Source organism: Rousettus aegyptiacus, unplaced genomic scaffold, assembly GCF_014176215.1.
Source record: "Rousettus aegyptiacus isolate mRouAeg1 unplaced genomic scaffold, mRouAeg1.p scaffold_m13_p_13, whole genome shotgun sequence".
Taxonomy (NCBI): domain Eukaryota; kingdom Metazoa; phylum Chordata; class Mammalia; order Chiroptera; family Pteropodidae; genus Rousettus; species Rousettus aegyptiacus.
In genome coordinates, this window is record NW_023416288.1 from 71,018,106 (window position 1) to 71,033,042 (window position 14,937).

Below are 14,937 nucleotides of genomic sequence, written 5' to 3' on the forward strand. Positions count from 1 at the left end.
TCTGGACTCCACCGTTGACTTCCTAGGTGCTGCTTGAATTTGGGCCTTTGAACTTTTCCTAGTTTCCTTATCTGTAGATGAGGATAATGATAAGTACCTACTAGGATAGTAATGGGAACTAAGTATATGCTACTAGGCACTAGAAGCAATCAATAAATAGTTAACTACTATTAGTCCAAGAAAATATTCTACTTAACTAAATTTAAAGGCTCAGGTTTGAGAAATTCATTCAGATTGATATTAAAACCACAAAGATAAATTATCCTTTAGGAAATCTTTTCAAAATTATAAGACACTGAAAGTATTTCTTTTAGAGATAATTTATTTTGTTCCTTCATTTTACAAAGAAGAAAACAATGGTCTGAAAATGTTAAATGACTTGTGATTGCCAAAGGTAAAATGACTCTTAATTGATCCATGCTATTAAACATGTCAATTCATTTAAACGATGCCTGTTTCAGCCAAAGAACTTTAAAAACTTTTCCAATAAAAAACTAACAAACAATATCTCTCCTCATATATTGCTTTATATTTTAACAATTCAAGTATTTTATTCTTTAAAATAATATTTAAAAAACTTTCTATCTGAAGGTTAGCACCAGTCTATGTTGTTTCACACACCTTCTTTAAATGAAACCTGTCCCGAAGTCCCATGTATAAAGCAAAATTGAAAGATAAAGAAATGCACACTAATTAAATTCTAGTAAGACTGATATATAAACCAGAATGTAAAACCAGAATGTAAGTTGGTCCTGTTGAGAGACTAGATGCTTGTACAGGCTCTCTCTATACAAAAATATTACTAGGTCTCTAAATAACTGAAGCTATTATTTTCTGTTTATTTATTTATATGCCACCTCTTTCCACAGAGTTTTGAAGTGATAATAAAGCAGATTTATAATAATTTTTCACAATTTGTAATTTTTCTAATTTATGATAATGATTATCACTGGCCTAGTAAACCTAACAGTCCTTGCTTTGACTTACAATACATTTTATGGAAAGAGATGTGTCCACTGGAGGAAAAAAAAATTGTTGATTCCTTTACATATTAAAGTTGCTTACATCATTATGGATTTTGCGTTTTTGGAATTTTAAGATAAACTTCATGCTAAACCCATAACTTGAGTAAATTTTGTTACATACTATTGGTTGCATTCCATTCAGTTGCACTCTGCAGCAAAAACAAACGAACAAACAAAAAACATGCTAATAATCTATACACACCTTTAAGTCTTCTTCATTAATTTCTTCACTTATTTCCAAGCCACTATCCTGAGATAATCGTCTTGAATATATATCCATTTCAGTTAAGTTCGCCTGAGGGGCCAGTGACATTTTCCTTGTGGATGCTGCTGTCTTTCGGTGAATGATCTGACCTTGGTTCACTGAGTGTGTCATCAGGTTCAGAACAGACTGCCTCCTTCTCCCCTGAAATGTGGGGCCAGTGTTAATCACATTGCTTCGAGGCAGGATAGTCTCCCCTTGCTCAGAATCTGGAACTAAGGACAGCCTTCTCTCCGGAGGCTCTTCAGAATCTTCTTCAATGCCATTCATTTGTAATGGAGTCTTCTGTACCACTGAAAATTTTTTTATAGAGTTGATTGAATTGAGAATAGAGTTCTTCCTTTTTTCACCAAACTCTCCAGTCTGTTTAAAAGACTGTTTTTTTGTTTCATTCCAGGGGACAGCAGCATCTCCTTCTAATGAGAAACGCCGCAAAGTGTCAGTTAGGATTGAACTTCTTCTTTCTGCACTAAAGTGGTCAAAAGATTCATATCCCATGAGCTTCGAGCTGAAGTCAGGCCGTAGATTTTGTAATTCAGAAAATGTCCCATAAAAATAGCTGCTACCTTCATGTAAAATTAATATTTTGTCAGCTTTCTTTAAATGTTCCATTTTAGAAGTGACCAAAATCCTAGTTTTGTTAGCCATCAATTTACAGACACAGCTTTAGGAATATAAAAATATATAAATAAGACATCAATTTTATAAACACTTTATTACAATACTATATGTATTGCATTTTAACATTTTATTAAGGTACTCTTCTATAAAACCTCTATGATACAATGTTGTTATTATACTTAAAATTATAGCATTAAATACTATATAATTGAATTATTATAGTACGCTATATTGTAAGGTTGAGTGTTAACAGACCTAGAATGAAACTAAATAAATACCTATATTAAATAAATGTTTGACTTTGAGCAAATTGATCTGGGTCTTGGTTTATTCATCTAGGAAATGAGAGAATTGTTAGATGAACTTTAAGATTCCTGGGGGGCAGGAATATATACTTTCGAAAACATCAGAGCTTTTTTGGTTCTGTTAATTAATTCTCTGTTAATGTCCTTTTATATTTTAAGGTGACCTCCAATTTACTTCTCAAGAACTTATATTAAGACTAATTTAATTTGTTAAAATGATAACAACAACAATCCTGAGAAATAAATAAGTTGACCCCCCTCTAATAACATTTCCCTCCAGTCTAGAACTAAATCCTAATTAGAACCATCTAAGAAAGACAAATTTCTTTTAGGCATTAAAACATTATGTATCATATAGAAAGAGTCATCATTCTAGATTGTACTCGAATATACTAACATAGCGAGCAAAGTTTATATTGGTAAAAAGTTACTTATCACAGTCATAGTATTGTAAAAATAGTATCTTAGCTATAAAATTTAACTAAATTCTAGGAAAGGTGCTTCCAGAAATAATACCATCATTTTATACAAATGTACATCTACATCCTTATTGTTTAAAATCTTTATTTCTAGAAGAGCATTATGATAATTCTCCTAAAAACTACTTTATAGTCTATGAAGTAATTTTGAAACTTTAAAATTAAGTCATATAGTTAACTAACTATTCCACTTAGGAACTTATACTTTGGCCTCTATTGAAGTTTCAATGAAATGTAAATCCTCAGCTCTGTGAGCCTGAGGATGAGTTTCTGAAGGAGGTACTAAGATAGATGAATAGTCTGAGCGTTCACTTACATTAAACATTGAAACAGCCAGCTTATTTAATTCCTTAAAAGGTTTACTATCTAAGGAAAAGAGAGATTAAAATACTAAAACAAAAAAAAGCAAATGAAATTTAAGTAAAATAAGTAATTAAAACAAAATGACACAAGGCAATAATATTATAAAAACTGTATAGACAGTGATTGCTTTAACAAGCAATAGCAATGGAAGAAATTAGTTTAGCATGAGGTAGTAAGAACTTTTCATGGAACTAATCTTGAATCAACTGTGAAGGGAAAATCGGATTTAAGTAAGTGTTATGTTACATTCTTTCATACTGAGTCACAAAACTTGACATATCTCTCAAGGGGTAATATGCAGTCTCTGATGGAATAGTCATTCCCTGTCTTTTTGCATGAGCATAACAAGTTATTCAAAGAACATACCTTTCAAAAATTTCTTTTTCTGTTAAAACATCTAGGTATCCAAAAGGAGAGTCTAATAGATATAAATCAGCATCTTTGTATACTGCTCTAAAAAGAAAATGAAAATTAAATGAAATTTCTTCATATTTCCCATGTAATTTGGTATAGATGTTTTAAATGAAGACCAATAAGGTAAGTCACATATGAATTTTATGGCTTTTCACAACACTGCAAGAACTGCTGAGGTGGTTTTGCTAAATGTAAGTGACAAAAACTAGCAAAAGTTACAAACTGAATAACATCATAGCATACAATGTAAAACACTACCTTTAACAGAAAGAAAACGAAAAAGAAACTCTCTTAACAATAGTATCTATTTAGAGCCAAGCACCATTCTATGTTCCCAGGAATATGGTGGTAAATTTGGGTGGGGAAACAAAAGAATAAAATAAACTGCTTCAATCCTATAAAATATCAGATGCTGCAACTAAACTGCAACACTAATGTGAAATTATTTTTACTGTCAACCTAGCAGGTTGACAGTAGCATTACTGTGGCTGTATAATTGAAATGCTTTTTGCTGCTTATAGTCTTAGTCTCTGTACCATATCCATAAAAATTCCAAACAAGGATAAATAACTCACAGTAAAAATGTGTACTCATATTATTTTACTTTTAAGTTAAAAAAAATAAAATTTTATGAGCAAGTAAATCTTCATGAAGTTGATCTTAGAACAGTAATGAGATGAAGATATAGTCCCATATTAATGGAAAGGAGATAATGTCTTCACAACAAATTTTTGAAGGTATGATTGTCAGTAAGCTTACTTCTATTCCTACCCAACCACATAGGATTTAGTGTTTATGAATAATTCTTAGTATTTCCTATAAAAAGAAGATTGTGTTCAATCAGCAGGTACCTAAGAGAAAACACAGAAGTGGCAAAAAGTCAAAGTCTAAAAGGACTTTGCAGTGTAAATTATTTTTGAAGACAAGATGCAAAAGCTAGATAAAAAAATATCCATCAAAATATATCCTCAAGGTCTTCCTTTCCCCAACTCAGTTCATACTTATCTCTCTCCACATCTATGACCACAATTTCTCAAGAGATTAGAAATAATATTTTCATAGCTTAAAACTGGACAACAGATGACACATTCTGATCAGAATAAAAATAATCATTTTCTGTAGTACTTCGAACTGTGTGCACCTTACAATAAAACCAAATCTTAAACTAGAAAATACAAACTCAATTGTGTGTTTAATGTTCAGAAGCCATATTGCATATCTTAACCTAAATTTGAAGTGGAATGTTTAAGGTAAGTCTTACTTTGGCTCACAGGTTAATTAATCAACTTCCATGTACTTAGAAGTTATTATCTTGTCTGTGAATTACCCATATCTGTTGATTTATTACCTCATATTGTAATCCCAAAATCAAGGCAAGGTTTAATGTAGAGTCATGAGGACCTGGTTCAAACTATAATTCTACCATTTCTCGGTGTGACTTTTGGCAAATTAAGATCTAACAATGTCAATTATTTCATGACTTCTTCCATTAAGTGGGAGAACAATACTATCTTTACAGGGCGATATGGGGATTAAGTAAAATCACACACAGACACACACATACGCACACCCACAGAGACATATCACTGGACAATTGCAGGAGCTCAGTGAATTAGTTTTCTGTCTTAGTATTTAAAAGCAGGAAAAAGTAAGAGAAAGAAGCCAAAATATCAGTTAAGTCAATGTGATTTCTTACTAACAACTCTGCAACCCAGTAAGAAGTTTGTTCGAATAAAACTAGAGGGATATCTGACATCCCATATCACCAGTAATGTTTTAAACTAAACAGTTACAGTTTAACCACAAAGTTTTCTTCTTGACAGAAATTAAGTACTTCTCTCTTTGATAGTTCAAAATGCCTAGAATAAGAATGTCTCTACCAGTGGGACTACCTACCCACCCCAATGTTAGATGTGCTTGTACTATTTATTTGTTTTTAAAGATAACAGACCCTAAGCCAAGTGACATCATTTGCCTTGCTATTCTTGTTATGAATTATGTTGAAATTTTTGAAAATGTATGTTTATCTAAACCAAGAAACATAAACAAAAGCCTAGAGCGGCTAGAACTGTATGATAGATTTAACAAAAATGTATGTCTTATCTTTCCTTGCATTATGCAGAATCCCAGTGTTTTCCTTTGTAGTAAAACATACCATAAGGCAAACAAATATACACACACCAAAATAAGAACATGCTTTTTGAAAAAGTCATCTTAATGAGATTACCAGATATAAAAACTATGTCATAATCTATAATCATTAAAGGTGATTCTTAATCAGCTAGTCATAGGACCCCAGGCCCCTTTCGATTCCAAAACAAAATATAAAGAAATAGAGAAATGTCTGTGGTGTTTTATATGTATGATATTTACGGCAAATGCTCACTAGACCAATAATCAGATACTCACCTTGCTAAAGAAATTCTTGCTCGCTGCCCTCCACTCAGTGTGATTCCACCTTCTCCAAGAACTATATTGTCTTTCTCGGCAAACTTGGAAATGTCCTGTTATCGAAAACAGAAATATAGAAATTGTTAGTATGTTGGATCGGAATTTGACAGGTATATTTTCCTTCAAACATCATCATATATCAGACTGTTTTTTTTTTTTTCCGGTTTTATTGAAATATAATAGACAATTAGTTACTTGTATTTACATTGTACAATAAGGTGTTTTTTTTTCATTTGTAGTTGACACACAATAATATATTAGTTTCAGTGGTACAGCATAGTGTTAGAGATCTATATAACTCACAAATTGATCACGCCACTAAATCTAATGCCCTTCTTCCCTCAACATATTTATTACATTGTTGACTATTTTCCTTATGCTACACTATATCTCCATGTCTATTTTGTAACTATCCATTTGTACTTCTTAATCCCTTTGCCCTTTTTCACCATCCACCCCAAACCCCCTCCCACTTAGTAGTTTTTAAAATATTCCCTGTATCTGAGTTTGTTTCCATTTTTGTTGTTGTTGTCTTGTTTTTTAGATTCCACATGTACATAAAATCATGTGGTGTTTGTCTTTCTCTGACTAATTTCATTCAGTGCAATACCCTTTAGGCCCATCAAGGCAATATCTTTTTCCATCCCTTTCCTTTTAGTCTGTGTGCATCTTTTAATCTAAAGTGAGTCTCTTTGTAGGCAGCATATGGAGGGGTCTTATTTTCTTATCCATTCATCCACTCTATCTTTTGGTTGGGGCACTTAATTCTTTTCCATTTGAATTACTTGTTGATAGAAATGCAGTTATTATCATTCTTTATTCCTGTTTCTGATCTTTTTTTCTTCTTAAAAAAGTCCGTCCAACATTTCCTCTAATACTGGCTTGATGGTAATAAACTCCTTTAGCTTATTTTTGCCTGGGAGGCTCTTTATCTGTCCTTCGACTCTAAATGATAGCTTTGCTGGATAAAGAATTCTTGGTTGTAGATCTTGTTTTTTGTTTTTTATCACTTTGAATATTCTGTGCCAAGTCCTTCTGTTCTGCAGTTTCTTTTGAGAAATCAGCTGCCAGTCTTATAGGGGTTCCTTTGTTGGTAACTATCTGCTTTTCTCTTGCTGCTTTTAAGATTCTCTTTGTATTTAACCTTTGTCATTTTAATTATAACGTGTCTTGGTGTGGGCCTCTTTGGGTTTATCTTTTTTAGGACTCGCTGAGCTCCCTGGGGTTGTATGTCTATTTCCTTCAACAGGTTAGGGAAGTTTTCCATCATTTCTTCAAATAGGTCTTGAACTTCTTGTTCCCCTTCAGGTATGCCTATGACCCAGATGTTTTTACATTTAATTTTGTCCCATAGGCTCCTTAAATTGTTACTATAGTCTTGTTTTTTTTTTTTTCTTGTCATTCTGATTGGGTGTTCTTGGCTTCCTCATCCTCTATATCAGTGATTCAATCCTCTGTTTATTCCATTTAATACTTCTCATCTATGTTCTTCGTTTCTGACTGGTTCCCTTTTATAATTCCATTTCCATTTTTGTTTTGTTTATCTCTTTGTTAAAGTTCTCACTGAATTCATCTACACTTCCCTAAGTTCATTGAGCATCTTTTTTCTTTTACATTTTTTAAAAATAAATTTATTTATTTAAATTAGTTTCAAGTATACATTACATTGGTTAGACATCTATATTGTTCATGAAACAATTCCCCCAATTGCTCCCTCCTTCCCTGGCCTTCCACTTAGCCATCATATTAATGCTAACTGCATTCCCTGTGCCATCGTTGAGCATCTTTATATCCAATGCTTTGAACTCCGCATCTGTTAGATTGCTTGACTCCATTATTCCTAGACCTCTGTTCTGCTCTCTCATATGGTTTCCACTTCTTTGTCTTCCAATAGTGGCTGCCTTTCTGTGTCTGTTTCTGTGTATTAAGCAAAGCTCCTAAGTCTCCCGATCTTACTAGCATGGCTTTGTAGGTGTCCAGTGGCACAGTCCTAAGACGGGTTCAGCTGCAGGTTAAGTTTAGCCCCAGCCTGTGCCTCTGAGGCCACCTGTTAAGATTGAGCAAGTAATCCACAGAAGCTGTGCTTATAGTTGCCTCAAGAGGCCATACCAGAAATGGAGGCCAGCTGCCACCAGTGTTGGGGCTGGCTCAGAAAGGAGCACCGAACTCATCCAAGATACAACTAGATGTGACTTGGATGGGACCATGAGTTGGGATAGATGGAGTATCAGGGAATCCTCTGGGCTTAGCGACCTCTGTTATCCAGTTTGTAGATGTCTCAGCAATGGTGGAGCAGCATCTGCACACTGATAGGTGGGAGGGCTCAACAGGGGAACAATGGATACCGCCGGCACTTCTGCCTGGGGGAAAGCCTCACCTCCAGCCCTTACTCTGATAACTCAGTGCCCCCTGTTAGTCCCTGGTGTGCCCCCCCAACCCCACCCCATGCAGCCAATCTGGCACTGGTGCTCAGAGCAAGCAGGTCCGTCACTGCAGACATGGTCCCTTAAAGAGGTGTCTGCAGCTACCAGCTGCGGCTGCCACATCCTCTCTCCCACTCAGCTGCTCAGGACCAGGTAGCCTTGTGTCTTCGCCCCCTCCTACCTCCTATTGTTTCAGATTAATTATTTCTCTATTTTTAGTGCTTCTGTTCATCTAGATCCCAGGCAACTTGGCTTGCTGTTTGCTTCATGTTTCCTTTCCAACTTCGATGTGGTTGCAAGAAGGATAAACAAAGCCTCTCTCATCTATGTCATTTTTAGGTGCCTCTCTGAGACTACTGTTTTAACGGCTAAATTTTGAATACTGTATCTCAATTATTTCAAATCCACTTCAATTGTTCAAAACATTGCTGAAACTTAGAAATAAATTTTTCTTTTCTTTTTAAAATATCATTAATGATCATCAAATAAAAATTGGGAAATATCAAAAAAGTAATGCCTATGTATATGTGTATGTGTGTATGTAAATATGTGTGACTATCACCCATAGATATTAACATGCTCAAGTGTACTCCCTTCTGATTTAAACTCGCTTTTAAAAGGAAATCTCCTAAAAAGAATAAACCTCTCAGAGAATCTAAAAGAATGCTACTTACACTCCCCTGCGGTACCTAAACATATTTAGTGGGTGGCCATGGGTACAAGGCAACTCCTTTCCATACTTCTTTCACCCACCCACCCCCAACACGGCCTTCTTCATCATCCATCCTCACACCTCATTTCTGTCCTTTCCCCACCCACTCTGCCTCTCTTATTACCTCCCTTGCACACAAGTTGTGTCATCCTTTCTCCATAGTTAACAAATTTTCTGTGGCAACAACCATGCTAGGCATTGTAAAAGAAGCTTAGAATTTATCAGAAACAGTCTGTGATTTCCAGCCATTCTAAATCTAATTTGGAAGATAAGCCATAATCCTGCTAAATAATGTCCCAAGGATTTCATTAAGCATTGTAGACAGGTCATAAAATAGTGCACAAATGGAAAATTAATTGTATGGGTAACAAAAGTATCTGTACAATAGATAGAAAATGCTAGAAGGCTTTCTGAGAGAGATGGTGTTTGGCCTGGGATTTGAAGAATGAGAAGAGTTAGATAGGTAATATGCTCTCTTTACTTCAAAAAAAGTTCTCTTTTTTTCCCCATCCCCAAACATCTGTCCTTGTCTTTTGTTACCATATTTTTCTCTCTCCCTCCACTAAAAACACATTTCCATACTATCCTTCCTTTTTCTTTCAAAATCTGGAAGCAATCTATCATCTTTCCTTGAGTTGCTACCTACAATATCTATATGTAAATTGTCACATGGTTACTTCTGTTAATTCCATTTATGAATAGAACTTCATATACAAACCTATAAACTAACAAGGGAGGTAAACTGACAAGTGATCATTTATATTAAAAACTATTTGGCAGCTCCTCTAGGCTGGAACCATGCTAACCACTCCCCACAAGGCACTGTTACTGTCGATACTCCTGACCTAAGATGACCAAAAGCTTCAGATAAAAATTGCTGATATGTTGGAGAGGATGCAGTAGGACACCCCCTACTCTGGCAACCATCAATCTGTTCTCTGTATCTATGAGATAGGAGTTTTAAGAATCCACATATAAGTGAGATCATCCAGTATTTGTTTTAGTCTGATTCATCTCATTTATATAATGCCCTCGATTATTGTTGCAAATGGTAAGGTTTCCTTCTTTTATATGGCTGAATAATATTCAAAAGTGTGTGTGTGTGTGTGTGTGTGTGTGTGTGTGTGTGTGTGTGTGTATCACATTTTCTTTATCCATCTTCTGTTGAGGGACACTTAGGTTGCTTCCATGTCTTAGCTATTGTAAATAATGCTGCAATGAACATGGGGAGGCAGATACCTTTTCGAGGTGGTGATTTCATTTCTTTCAGGTAAGTAATCAGAAGTAGAACTGCTGGGTCATGTGGTACTTTTATTTTTAATTTTTGAGGGGACTCCATACTGTTTTCCAAAGTAGTTGCATCAATTTATACTCCAACCAATATCTTTAAGTATTTTATAATTTTCTACTATTGTAAATTAAATCTCTTTCTATTTATACTTCTAGATTGTTGTTGCTAGTATACAGAAAAGCCAATTATTTTTGTATGCTTATCTACTATCCAGCCATCTTATCATATTCCCTTATTAATTCTAGTAGACTTTTGTTTTCTGTTTGTTTGCTTTTTGCTAGAGTTACTTCAGTTTTTCAGGTGAACAAATTTTTCATAAACATTTAATATTATTCTTGTTTAAAAGCAAATGGCATTAATTTTTCACCACTTAAAATAATGTTTACTTTGGGATGTTTGGTTAAAAAATTACTGTACTTACGAAGTTTCCTTCAATTTTTACTTTGAATAGTTATCAAAAGTGACTGGTAAATTATATATAAGACTCTTTTAGCATCTATTGACACAATATTTGGTCAATATAACATATTATATAACATAACAGATGTCAATATAACTTTATATTTTATTCTATTAAAGCATTCCAATCATAAATTTTGTTTGGTCATATTTTATTATTTTTATACTATGTTGGATTCTATTTATTAATATTTTCTTTATATAATGTTTTATTTGAATATCTATATAATAAGAATGACTAACTATAGTTTTATTATTATTTTATTTTCAGATTTCAGTACTAAGACTATTCTGGCTTTAGAAAATTAATTGAAGAGCTTTCAACTTTTTTCTATAGTTTGGTATAGTTTAAATAACATAGGAAATGTTATTTAAATTCAGCTACAAAAGCATCTAGGGATAATGCCTTTTTAAAGTAGATAACACTCTCCTTTAGATATGAAGGAGAAATTAAGACCTTTCCAGACATACAAAGCTTGAGGGAATTCCCCACTATGAGGCCAGCACTACAGGAAATACTGAAAGGGGTCAGCTCACCTAAAACAAAACGACAAAAAATAAAAACTAAAAATATATAATTAGAAGTAAAGGGACTATCAAGCAAATAGAAGCAGAAGAGTGCAACCCTTACTAAGAACAGAGAGTTATAAGCTTAAACATTAAGAAGAGAATCATTATAATAAGATAGTAACATACATAGGAACAAACTGAGATAATAATGACTGAAAAGGGGAGGATTCAAAGATCCAAATTCACAAAGGGGAATGGAGATAAGCCACGTGCAGAAGAAAATGGACAACTGTATACTGTGTGTGTGTGTGCGTGTGTGTGCATATGTGTGTGTGTGTGTTTGTATTTGTAATGGTAACCACACACCAAAGATTCAGAACTGAAGTATACAACATAAAAAAAGAACCAGAGGGAAAACCCACAAAAGCCAACCAAAATAAAGAAAACAGAAACACAATTACAGGAAGCAATGGAAACACTAAGCTGCCAGAAAGCAAAAAATAAAATGGCTATAAGAAGACCTCATATTCCAAGAATCACTCTAAATGTAATGGACTGAACTCACCAATAAAAAGTCACAGAGTTGCAGATTGGATCAAAAAACAAAACCTAACCATATACTGCCTCCAGTAGACATGTCTCAGCTCCAAAGACAAATATAGACTCAAAGTGAAAGGATGGAAAATGATATTTCAAGCAAATGTCATACAGAGAAAAGCGGGAGTAGCGGTACTAATATCAGATGAAATAGACTTCAAAATCAAAAAAGTAAAGAAAGATACTGAGGGACACTTCATAATGATAAAGGGAATCATGCAATCAAGAAGACATAACACTTATGAATATCTATGCTCCCAATCACGGAGCCCCAAAATATATAAAGCAATTACTAACAGAACTAATGGGAGAAACAGACCAAAATACTATCATAATAAGGGACCTAAATACCCCACTGTCAGATATGGACAAATCATCCAAACAGAAAATCAGTAAGGAAATAACATGCTTAAATGACACATTACACCAACTGGACATAATTGACACTTACAGAGCCTTCAATCCCAAAACAGCTGCTTATACATTCTTCTCTAGTGCACATGGAACATTCTTAAGGATTGACCACATACTGGGACACAGAGATAGCCTCAGCAAATATAAGAGGGTTGAAATCATACCAACTATACTCTCTGATCATGATGCTTTGAAACTAGAGATCAACTGAAAAAAAGAAAGCAGAAATAACCACAAATACATAGAGATTAAACAACACGCTACTGAAGAATAATTGGGTCAAGGAAGAAATAAAAGCAGAGATCAAGAGATACATAGAAATAAACGATAATGATAGTACAACATATCAAAACTTTAAGGACATGGCAAAAGCAGTCGTAAGAGGAAAGTTTATATCATTACTGCCCTACTTCTAAAAACAAGAATGAGCCAAAAGAAACAACTGACTGCTTCATTAAAAAAAAAAAAAAACTAGCAAAGGAAGAACAAATGAAGCCTAAAGTCAGCAGAAGGAAAGAAATAATCAAAATTAGAGCAAAAATAAATGAAATTGAAAACAAAACAAAAAATAAAAAAAATAAATGCAACAAAGAGCTTATTCTTTGAGAAGGTTAATAAAATTGACCACTGGATAGCAAGTGCAATCAGACAAGAGAAAGATATAAAAGGCATCCAAATAGGAAACAAAGAAGTCAAAACTGTCACTATTTGTGGATGACATGATTCTCCATATAGAATACCCTAAAGACTCCACAAGAACACTACTAGAAGCAATAAGCAAATACAGTAAAGTCTCTGGAAACAAAATCAACATTCAAAAATCCATAGAGTTCCTATACTTTAATAATGAAGTGTCAGAAAAAGAAGTGGAAAAAATAATTACTTTTGCAATTGCAACAAAAAGAATAAAATACCTCAGAATAAATCTAATGAAACATGTGAAGGACCTAAATGAAAACTACAAGACCCTATTAAAAGAAATCAAAGACGATACAAAGAAATGGAAAGATATTCTGTGTTCTTGGATTGGAGAAGCAACATAGTTAAAATGACCATATTACCTAAAGCATTATAGAGATTAATGCAATCCCCATCAAATCCCATCGGCATTTTTTTAAAGAAATAGAACAACAAAAAAAAAATCATAAGATTTGTATGGAAGCACAAAAGATCCCAAATTGCCAAAGCCATCCTGAGAAAACAGAACGAGGCTGGAAGCATCACTCTGTCTGACTTCAAATTATACAACAAAGCAACAGTAATCAAAACGGCATGGTATTCGCAGCAAAACAGACACACAGACCAGAGGAACAAAATCAAGAGCCCAGAAGTAAACCTATGTTTATATGGGCAAATAATTTTCGACAAAAAAGCCAAAAACATATAGTGGAGACAGAAAAGCCTCTTCAATAAATCGTGCTGAGAAAACTGGAAAGCCACCTGCAAAAAAATGAAACTAGACTGTTGTCTATCATCGCACACAAAAATTAACTCAAAATGGATTAAGGACCTGAATATAAAACCTGAAACAATAAAATGCATAGAAAAAACCATAGGAACTAAACTCAAGGACCTTGGACTTAAAAGAGGATTTTATGAATTTGACCTCAAAAGCAAGGGAAGTAAATGCTAAAATAAATGAATGGGACTATATCAAACTAAAAAGCTTGCTCAGCAAAAGAAATTGTCAATAAGGTAAAGAGACAACCATCTGAATGGGAAAATATATTTGCAACAACACCTCCAATAAGGGCCTAATATCCAAAATAAACAAAGGACTCATATAGCTTAATAACAAAAAAAACAAATGATCCAATCAAAAAATGGGCAGAGGACCTGAATAGACTCTCCCTAGAGAACATACAAATGGCCGACAAATATATGAAAAGATGTTCAATATTGCTAGCTATTAGGGAAATGTAAATCAAAACCACGATGAGATACCATCTCACACCTGTTAGAATAGCTATAATCAACAGGACAAGTAATAACAAATGTTGGAGAGGATGCGGAGAAAAAGGACCCCTCATACACTTCTAGTGGGACTGCAAATCAGTACAGCCACTATGGAAAACAGTATGGAGGTTCCTCGAAAACTAAGAATTGATCTACTATGTGATCCATCAACCCCTCCACTGGGTATTTAACCTAAAGACTTGAAAACCCATATTCAAAAAGATAATTTACACACTGATGTTCATAGCATTATTCACAGTGGCCAGGACGTGGAAGTAACCGAAGTATCCTATGATAGATGATTGGCTGAAGAATCTGTGGTACATATATACAATGGAATATTATTCAACCATAAAAAGAAATGAAATATTGACATTTGTGAGGACGTGGATGGACCTTGAGATAATCATGCTAAGTGAAATAAGCCAAATAGAAAAAGTTGAAAACCACATGATATCACATAAATGTGGGATATAAACCTAAAAGCAACAAATAAACAGGACAAACAAACAGAAACTCATGCACATGAACTATAGACTAGTGGTTATCAGAGGGTAGCCGGTGGGGAAGAAGGGATAGGTAGATGGTTAAAGGGGGTCAAATAGAGGAGGATTGGGGAGAGTGAAGTGAGTAAATGGGATCAAATATATGATAG

General features: G+C 34.1%; 1 protein-coding gene across 2 annotated transcripts in view; it reads right to left on the reverse strand.

Annotated features, from left to right (window-relative positions):
- Positions 1-14,937, reverse strand: part of CFTR (CF transmembrane conductance regulator) — a 150,655-nt gene that overhangs the window by 67,979 nt on the left and 67,739 nt on the right. For both annotated transcript variants that reach the window (XM_036230999.1, XM_036230998.1), the window contains exons 12-14: positions 5,879-5,973; positions 3,422-3,508; positions 1,228-1,951 (exon numbers count right to left, since the gene is read on the reverse strand). In XM_036230999.1, the coding sequence (XP_036086892.1) occupies positions 1,228-1,951; positions 3,422-3,508; positions 5,879-5,973 (906 nt within the window). The remainder of the gene's footprint in view (positions 1-1,227; positions 1,952-3,421; positions 3,509-5,878; positions 5,974-14,937) is intronic.